Genomic DNA, 10,000 nt, shown 5'->3' with positions numbered 1-10,000 from the left:
AAATATTGACAAATTAATGGACTCCAAATAAATTAAAACCAAGAGGATAGCAGGGAATCTTTTGATATGAAAAAAACTTAACACACAAATGGCCATTTTCAGGATTTTAAATCCTTTCATACCAAGTGAGAGCTTGATCCATGTGTAAAAAACGTCTAAGGGCCTCTTTCGACTTTGTTATCGTATCCATGGATTTTATTATTATTTCGGACCATCGATAAAGATGTTGTGATCGCAATTCAGTGGACGTAATCGTGGTGCTGATTGGTGGCATCTGGAATGTGTTCATCCTTGACCTCAAAAAAGAACGTGGTTGTATTGAAGAAAAATATTGTTTATTTTCACACCAGTAGTGAACTTTGGAATCAAACGAAATAAGTTTGATAATGTGTGTTGCGACTTCATATTTTTGATAAAATATCATGATATGATCATTATTAATAAGATGTCACTTGATAAGGGGCAACTGATATAACTTAATATACATATTACTGATGTAATTTGAAATGCAGGCTACTGATGGCACTAGATACACAGCCAACTGAAGTCTCGTTAATACACGGATTCTGATGTCATTAGTTACGTAGTCTACTGACGTCGTTTACTAACGACACTGATGTGATTGATTTGAAGCATATAATAAAGTTCTCCCAGACATTATTAAATATTTCATAATATGAATTTAACCTTATTTTTACATATTAAACATTCAGTAAATAGTGAGAGAAACATAAGAACAAAGAGGGAGAACAATAAAGGGACAGAAGTGCACAGACATAATAACCCGCAGACAGAAATGTTTGCAAGACTGTCAGGAAGACAGTCTGTCACTCTGATACATTGACCAACGAGTCATCCCGTAATTAGGCTCGACCTATAACGTTTATCATTATTTTGCAAAACTGGAACACTCGGTCTGTGACTTCCAGTCCTGCTACCAATTTCTGCCAAGATTCATCTCTTTTGACAGCGCTATGACCCAAAATCGATTCAGTCATGAAACTCTTATATCTGTTTTCCATTCTTTCTTTCACTCCCTGGCTAGAGACCGGGCCGCGGGGCTGTTGATCCCTGGAAGCTATACAAGATAGCCCTCTACGCAATTGCTTCTCCTTCCCAGTTTCTCTTATCCTCAACAAACAATCACCATGTAATAGAAGTCTCAAAATAGTCCCATGATGTCTAAAAATAAACCAGAGGGGTCGGAAGTCCCTTGGAGTCGACCAAGGGATTAATCATTGTGGCAACTGGGTCATACTGAGTGTGGCACATTAAACCATAAATGTTCCAAATTCGTCAAGCCATTGACGACACAAGCGCATATGACAAGCCATTAAGTAACTGACCGGGCACATTGACGGCGTTGCGTGATCTTCGGCCACCTCCTTGACATTATAACGAGCGTGGAAATATTGACACAGTCAGGTGTAGCAGTGGAGCCAGTCGTGTTGACTGGATGGGGGGGAGGGGGAGGGGGAGGGGGTAGATGAGGTGTGTGCCGGATATTCCGTCTTAGGCTTCAGGTTGCCATGATGGATATACTTTTGTGGTATTTAGAACTACGATAAACACTCATCACGCAGCTAATATCGACTAGATAACACCTAACTTCACCTCGTCCTGCTTGGTTAGATATACTATAGCTTGAGCTAATTTGTACCCACTTCGCTGCCTTCGAAGATGATGATAGCTTCAACGAACCACATCATTTAGTGTCACACCAATGAAACTGTAAAATTAAATTTGGCGAGTTAATATTCTAATTTCTTTTCCACTCCCTTTCTCCACACATTGATATGTCTGTGTGCTATATATACACTATATCCCGAGGCACACATAGACAGGATAACATCGGCAGCATATGATTATTCTGGCAAACATTGAAAAATTGCCTTAGAAGTGAAAACTAGGGCTCTTTCAAGTCAATCTACGCAGTCTTTGTTAGACCTGTTTTGTAATCCATAACTTGGGAATCATAAAATCACCACTGAAAATATATATAAGACTGCAACAAGATTAGTGCCCGAGCTAATGGGACTGAATTATGAGACCATGTTAAAGGAACTAGCTCTCACAACCCTGCAAAAGAGGAGAAGCGAAGGGGGTTTCGCAACTTTTAATGATGTAGAGGGAGAATTTACAAGGTGGACAAGGGCAGGTTTGTAAAGTCAGAGAAAATAGGAAGCGAGCATGTAAATGGGTGCTGGGAACTCAAATGTGTTGAAGAAATGTAAGAAAGTTCTCGTGCGCTGTACGGATTGTCTATAAGTGGAAAGGACTGAAAGAAGAAATTGTGGAAGCCACTTCCATACTCACCTTTAAGACCAGTCACGACTCAGAATTTGAACATCAGTAGAGTTAAATTATAAGGCAACATGTACAACAAGGGGAGCAGGCGGGGAATAAAGAGCTAGACCTCACTTCTCGTAATCACTGATAGGTAAGTGTGCTCCACCACCAATACTCACCACCACCACCACCACCACCACCACCACCACCTTCACCAACTAGAATAACAGGGACCACGACGATGCCAAGGACCACCTACATGTCCGGGACCATCTCCACACCAGGGGACCACACCAAACCAGGGACCACCACCACACCAGGGGACCACCACCACACCAGGGACCACCACCACACCAGGGGACCACCACCATACCAGGGACCACCACCACACTAGGGACCACCTCCACACTAGGGACCACCACCACATCAGGGACCACCACCACACCAGGAACCACCACCACACTAGGGACCACCACCACACCAGGGACCACCACCACACCAGGGACCACCTTCACACCAGGGACCACCACCACACCAGGGGACCACCACCACACCAGGGACCACCACCACACCAGGGACCACCACCACACCAGGGGACCACCACCACACCAGGGACCACCACCACACTAGGGACCACCACCACACCAGGTACCACCACCACACCAGGGGACCACCACCACACTAGGGACCACCACCACACCAGGGACCACCACCACACCAGGGGACCACCACCACACCAGGGACCACCACCACACTAGGGACCACCACCACACCAGGTACCACCACCACACCAGGTACCACCACCACACTAGGGACCACCACCACACCAGAGACCACCACCACACCAGGTACCACCACCACACTAGGGACCACCACCACACCAGAGACCACCTCCACACCAGGGACCACCTCCACACCAGGGACCACCACCACACCAGGGGACCACCACCACACCAGGGGACCACCACCACACCAGGGGACCACCACCACACCAGGGACCACAACATCCATTTCTTCATGGCAAAAATAACCTTCGCAAACATCCGGCTCTGATGAGAAAAGAAAAGGCAGATCGATACAACCCTGATGCCTTTATTGACGCAGTCCACTCACTCCCTCTCACCTCTTCCCTCATATTTCTCCTTTCAACCCCTTCTTCCTCACAGTTCTCCTCCTTACACCTACCTATCCCCTTTCCCCCTCTCTCTATACGTTGTTTGTTGTTTAAGATTCAGCTACTGGGAACACAAAGTTCCAAGTAGCATGAGCTATGGTGGACCCTTAGTGGACTTATCTGGCACAGGAGTGGGGCTGTAACTTGGACCTCTCTATACCTTTCTCATTCTACTCATATCTTTCATGTCTTCACCTCATTCTTTGGTCCTCACGCTTATTCTCTCTTCAGCTCACTTCTACAGGCAATTGTGTTCACTACCTCTCTTCTGTTCCCCTTTTACCTTAACATCTTAGTCCATTGCCTCCTTCAATCTGGTGATTCCTTCAGTAGGGCGTCTCCCTCAATATGGAGACTCCACTAACATGAAGACTCCCTCATCATAGCGACTCCATCAACATTACGAGTCTCGCAATATAGCGACGCCTATCCTAATGTGGTCCCTAAAGCCTGATATATATTTTTGTCTGGACCGTAATTTCAGATATAATATTCCATTTACTCTGTGTTTAAGTCCATGAAAGGAGAGTCACAAGTCTTATGGGGTCTAAAGGTATGTTTACTTGTTTGAAGACAAACAAGTCGGAACTGAAATGCTGTTATGAACTAAAAATAAATACGAGAAATGGGAGAGAGAGTCCGTGGCTTTTATTTTTATTATAGTTAAGGGGATGAGTCAGATGGATGAATTGGAGGGCTGGGTTATTGGGGTGGGGTAAGAGGGATAAGTCAGGGGGATGAGTCTGGGGAATGGTTAATGGGGAAGAGACAGAGGGATGGGTAAAATGGTTGAGTCTGAATAACGACTCATAAAGATGAGTCAATAGTTGAGTCAAACGGCTGAAAATGGAATCGATTTATATATGACATATAATTACATTGAATTTTAACTTGCCACGTTGAGAAAGTTATGGTATTACTTGCATACTAATTTCCTTTCAAGATTTTCGTTTCGAATTCCTATATTAATGCTAAGTACGTATAGTTAAGTATAAATATAGACAGAAAAGGGTGTAAATATTGAAATACAGACTGAGTGGGTGTAAAATTTAAATACAGATTGGGCGGATGTAAATACAGAAATACAGATTCAGTGGGTGTAAATATTGAAATATAGATTGAGTGGGTGTAGATATAACTCCGATTGCCAGTTTCAGAATCGATAGTTGTAGTCAATTTATCTGATATTGCGCTTTCTGAGTCTCTCTCTCCTGGTTCTGCTTTTTTCCTCAGCTCTTACACTATCCGCTCTTTTATTCCGTTTAATCTTCTTCCCTCCCCTCTCGTTCTCTCTCCAATACCTTACCCTTCCCACCCTCTCTCTCTGACAATATACACTTCTCTGCCAATCCAAATCAACCTCACCACTGTTCCATTTCTCTATCCCACGCAGTCTGTATCTTACTCTGGACGTCTTTCCAATCCTTTCATCTTTCCCTTTTTAAACTTTCAATTATTTCCTTTCCAGTATCTCCGTCCTTCTCAACCCTACACCTGCAAGTCCAACACAAATGCATTTCCATCTTTCTCTTCCCCTTATATTGCAGCTCCCACTCTATCTCTCCATTGCTTTCCGTCTCTTTCTCCACCTTTATGTGTCTCACTTTCATGTGTGTTTCCGTGCCTCTGGTTGTGGCTCCTCGCTACCCTCATACTAATGGAAGTAATATCCTCCAGGAACTGCGGAGACAGGTGTTTGGTTCTTCGGAACTGATGGGGTCGACGGAGAGCGAGTGGCTGGGCCAATCCTTTTGTTTCAACGACGCCGATACTGCCCAGGGATACAGCCTCAAGATGTCCAAGGCGAGCTCGAAAGGCCTGGCCATGTGTGTCCAGGGGTTCGTCCTCAAACACTTGCTCTTCTCAAGGAGAGGCCCCAGGGTGGTGGCTGATCCCTCCTCGTAAGTCACAATCACGTGTCCACTCCTGAGTTTGAGTCGTCTGGCAAAATATGTTATGACTAAGTAAGAAAGTAACAATCCAAAGCAAGCACCAAGCTGAATAGACTGTGCAAAATTTTATGACTTCAAAAACTACATGTCATTTACAGCAATGGAAGTGTCATGAAGTTCCATTCACCTGGGCTGTAGGAGACTCGAACTGTGGACACCACGTGTGTGAGGCAGAAGATCTATAAAACGAGCTATTGAGCTTGGTAGATAGAGCTTCATCCTCACACACACGGGGTCTACGGTTCGATTCTCTTAGAGCCCAGGTGAATGGAATGTTTATATCCACGGAAGTGTGGATGACAATTTATTGTTATGTAGTTGTCGCAGTGTTTGTTGCAATCTGCAGAATTATATAAGAAATCTCAATTTTGCTTCACGTCAACGCTGTCTTTTTTTAATATTCTGTTCCAGAAACATGTTCCTCTTCCAATGCCAAGATTTTTCATTCCTCCTCAGGCTACTACGGGCGACAGCGAAGGCGCAGGAAGAGGCACTGGCGGGGGCCCTCAGTGATATCCTGTGGAAGGCCGGAGAGCGGCAACACGCCGTTCTGTGCCTCACACAGGAGAACGTCTACGTCAAAGACTTCCCATCCTATCAATCCGACGGTTGCACCGAGAGGGTAGGACATACTGACAATATGCTCGTTTGGGTTATACATAAAATATAATGAATGAATATGTTGACGATTGCACATTTTCCCTAGAACTTGAAGAAATGGTTCAATTGAGTCTCGTTAAAACATCTGTCATACCTAATGTTTAAAAGTGAAAAACGCTTTGTATATTCAAAAAAGGATTGAACGAAAACAGCTGTGAGTCACATGTGGTTTGTTTCTCCTTCTTAGAGAGGGAGAGGCGGCCTGATTATCGAAGTTTTGTCCAATGTTTTTGATGAGGGGCTGAGCACGACCATAGCATGTCAGCCGTCAAGATTGGGAAACTCATTTCCCAATTCTTGGAACTTATATCCCAGTAAAACCTGGTTCTTGTGATTTCTATATCAGTAAAGCCACGGGATTTCGATCTCATTAAAGCCTTGACCACGTGATTTCGATCCCATTAAAGTCTTGAACACGTGATTTCGATCCCATTAAAGTCTTGAACACGTGATTTCGATCCCATTAAAACCTAGACCACGTGATTTCGATTCTATTAAAGCTTTGACCTCTTGATTTCTATTACACTATAGTCTCAACCGCTTGACACCCATCACAGTAAAGTCTTGAGTTCTTAACTTAGAATCTCTGTATGTTTTCAGAATAAAGCCCTTGACGACCTATCGCTGATCACTTCAGTTAAAGCCCCGACGAAATATTGGTGTTTTACGCTAAGCCATTTTTTTAATTACCATATTTTACATACCATTAACGTAAGCTATGTATAGAATTTTCGCATTAGTTATTTCATTTGTTTTCACAAATGATACGGATTTCATCATTTGTTTTCTGTGGGTTCAATTAGTTAAATGTTAATATATAACAAATGACAGGTAACAAAAATGGCAGGTGCTCACCTTTTATAAAGAAAATATTATTTGATTATTGCGTGTTATTAATTTATTTCTGAATCTCTCATTGTATAAATGTTGATTATTGTTTATTTGATGTTATGGGCTGCAATCCTGGGGATGAAGCCCACAGTTACGCAGCATAGTTGATTACTCAGTATGGTTGATTACTAAAGTTGATTATCCAGTATAGTTGATTACTCATTATAGTTGATTACCCAGTATAGTTGATTACTCAGTATAGTTGATTACCGAGTATAGTTGATTACTCAGTATAGTTGATTACCCAGTATAGTTGATTACCCAGTATAGTTGATTACCCAGTATAGTTGATTACTCAGTATAGTTGATTACCCAGTATAGTTGATTACCCAGTATAGTTGATTACTCAGTATAGTTGATTACTCAGTATAGTTGATTACCCAGTATAGTTGATTACTCATTATAGTTGATTACCCAGTATAGTTGATTACTCAGTATAGTTGATTACCCAGTATAGTTGATTACTCAGTATAGTTGATTACCCAGTATAGTTGATTACCCAGTATAGTTGATTACTCAGTATAGTTGATTACTCAGTATAGTTGATTACCCAGTATAGTTGATTACCCAGTATAGTTGATTACTCAGTATAGTTGATTACCCAGTATAGTTGATTACCCAGTATAGTTGATTACTCAGTATAGTTGATTACTCAGTATAGTTGATTACCCAGTATAGTTGATTACCCAGTATAGTTGATTACCCAGCATAGTTGATTACTCAGTATAGTTGATTACCCAGCATAGTTGATTACCCAGCATAGTTGATTACTCAGTATAGTTGATTACCCAGCATAGTTGTTTACCCCAGTATAATTGATTACTAAAGTTGATTATCCAGTATAGTTGATTACTCAGTATTGTTTACTACTCAGTATAGTTGATTACCCAGTATAGTTGATTACCCAGTATAGTTGATTTACAGATGTATCCTACATCTTGTTGATGCAGGATACATCAACAAATATTAGGGGGACTCCCGGTTTCCCTTCTGTCTTCTCATCCTCCTGCCATGTCCACAACAGTTATCTAACTCTAAAGTACTTATTTACTGCTAGGTGAACAGAGACATTAAGTGAAGGAAACTCCTGCCTGAAAGTTTCTGTCTCTGCCGGATATCAAACCCGGGTTCCTGGATTATGAATTACGGACGCTGACCACTCGGCCGCGAGACCCTGTAGTCACCTAATTGTACTCATCTTGTTGAGCTTACATCTGCTTTTAAGTCCGCTTTTTGACATCATTGATTCAATTCAGGAATTCTTTTGATCGCGTTAGAGTTCTATAAAACTAAGGCTAATTTTAGGTCTTTTCAAAATTACGGCTCTCATGATTACAGGTGAATTTAAATTTTAATAGCCCATCAAAGCCTCCGATCCATTGTGAGGGTGTGTGGGTGTATTTGTGTGTGTGTGTATGTGTTGGTGTGTGTGTGTATGCTTAAAATTGAAACTTTTTTGAAAACAATTATTATCTCTGTATCATTTTCAGATTCACATCTTCGAATTCAAAAAACAAGATGAACTAACCTTCAACCTTAAGAAGTATCTTTTCGAGGTAAGGCTGGTAATATTACACCTTAGTAGTATAATGTGGGGAAGTATCAGAGTCGAGCAAAGATTTTCTTACATTTTCAGAAAACTAGAGATGAATGAAGTACTTGCTAGAATTAGATTCAACTCAAGGTCTATGACCCCCCAAAAATAGCACTATGAAATGTAGTAGAATAAATTGAATCCCTGTGATGGTCTCTTTGTAATGACACAAAGTGATTGAAAATAGTAGCTACAAGATAGTTGAAGATAACAACATTGTATCAAAACTCATTAATAGAGTTAGAATGTAGTATGACAGACCTCACTGTTCTCACAATCTTCTTATAAATGGAAACAATTGTTTAAGTTTAAGATGGTGGTTTGGTTAGTGTTGTGTGTGAGGCTGGAGCTGTTGGTTTTATCACTGCTACACACAAACTACATGAACTCGTTCACCTAGTTCAACTAGGTGAAACATTTGCAAAGTAGGGCTTTTGTAGGGCTTTTGTAACAAAACCGCACCATGGGATTCGGAACATTAGGTCCTGTCTCACAATCTGAAAATTCTATTACAAAAGAAGAGAAGAGAGAGAACTGAGAATGCTGTCCACACAGCATTTTGGAGCTGTCAAGAGGCCACTGACGTTGCTGTCGTCATGTGACTATTACCAGGGTTAAATAAATAAGCTTGACTCATAAGGAAGTTTCTGAAGTGAAAAAGAGAATACATTAGCATTTTGTATTAATGATAATTTATGTCATAACAAATCCAGGTTCCTATTTGATTTTACAATGTCGAAGATGAAAAAGATGGAACAGATAGAATCAGGGAGGGCATAATCACCACGTTAATGATATATACAACTGAATCGAATAGAGAAGATATATATATACTCTTTGTCGTAGAAGAAACTGGACCTAAGAAACACAGGTGGTAACGAAGTAGTCAATAATGTCACATGAATATTAGAAAGAACTTCATCAGCAGTGAAATGACCTAACGAGTAAAGTGGGAAGCACCTTCCCACTTTATTTTAAAGTGGGAAGCAACTTCCCACTTTACTTTAAAGTGGGAAGCAACTTCCCACTTTACTTTAAAGTGGGAAGCAACTTCCCACTTTACTTTAAAGTGGGAAGCAACAAATTAAAAACTATTCCTTACAGTGAGCCAAAAATTAATGAAATTCGCATTATTGTGACATATGAACAAATTTTGAAAATTCTGGATGATCAGCATTTGCTTCAGATGCCGCTTATTATTCATTAAATAGTTTTCGTTTTAGCATGTTAAAATGTACAGATTATGTTGAATTAAACAGGTAAACGAAGGTTAATATAAAGTTGGCGCACTCAAAACTGTGTCGTAATATTGTGTGTAAAAAGTGTAATATTGTGTTGAGCCAAGTGTAATACTGTGTTGAGGCAAGTGTAATATTGTGTTGAACCAAGTTCAATGAGGTTTTTGATGATTTCAAGCCGTTCACTTTGCTTAATTGTTCC

The 10,000-nt window shown here is 41.1% G+C and overlaps 1 protein-coding gene across 4 annotated transcripts in view; it reads left to right on the top strand.

The window, feature by feature from the left end:
- LOC123768686 (inactive ubiquitin carboxyl-terminal hydrolase MINDY-4B) overlaps positions 1–10,000 on the top strand; it is a 113,551-nt gene that overhangs the window by 97,192 nt on the left and 6,359 nt on the right. For all 4 annotated transcript variants that reach the window (XM_045759368.2, XM_069316346.1, XM_069316345.1 and 1 more), the window contains 3 exons: positions 5,141–5,364; positions 5,872–6,037; positions 8,457–8,522. In XM_045759368.2, coding sequence (XP_045615324.1) covers positions 5,141–5,364; positions 5,872–6,037; positions 8,457–8,522 — 456 coding nt within the window. The remainder of the gene's footprint in view (positions 1–5,140; positions 5,365–5,871; positions 6,038–8,456; positions 8,523–10,000) is intronic.

The sequence above is a fragment of the Procambarus clarkii genome, chromosome 83, assembly GCF_040958095.1.
Source record: "Procambarus clarkii isolate CNS0578487 chromosome 83, FALCON_Pclarkii_2.0, whole genome shotgun sequence".
Taxonomy (NCBI): domain Eukaryota; kingdom Metazoa; phylum Arthropoda; class Malacostraca; order Decapoda; family Cambaridae; genus Procambarus; species Procambarus clarkii.
The sequence above is the reverse complement of the archived record's forward strand: the minus strand, read 5'-3'. Positions and strand labels throughout refer to the sequence as shown.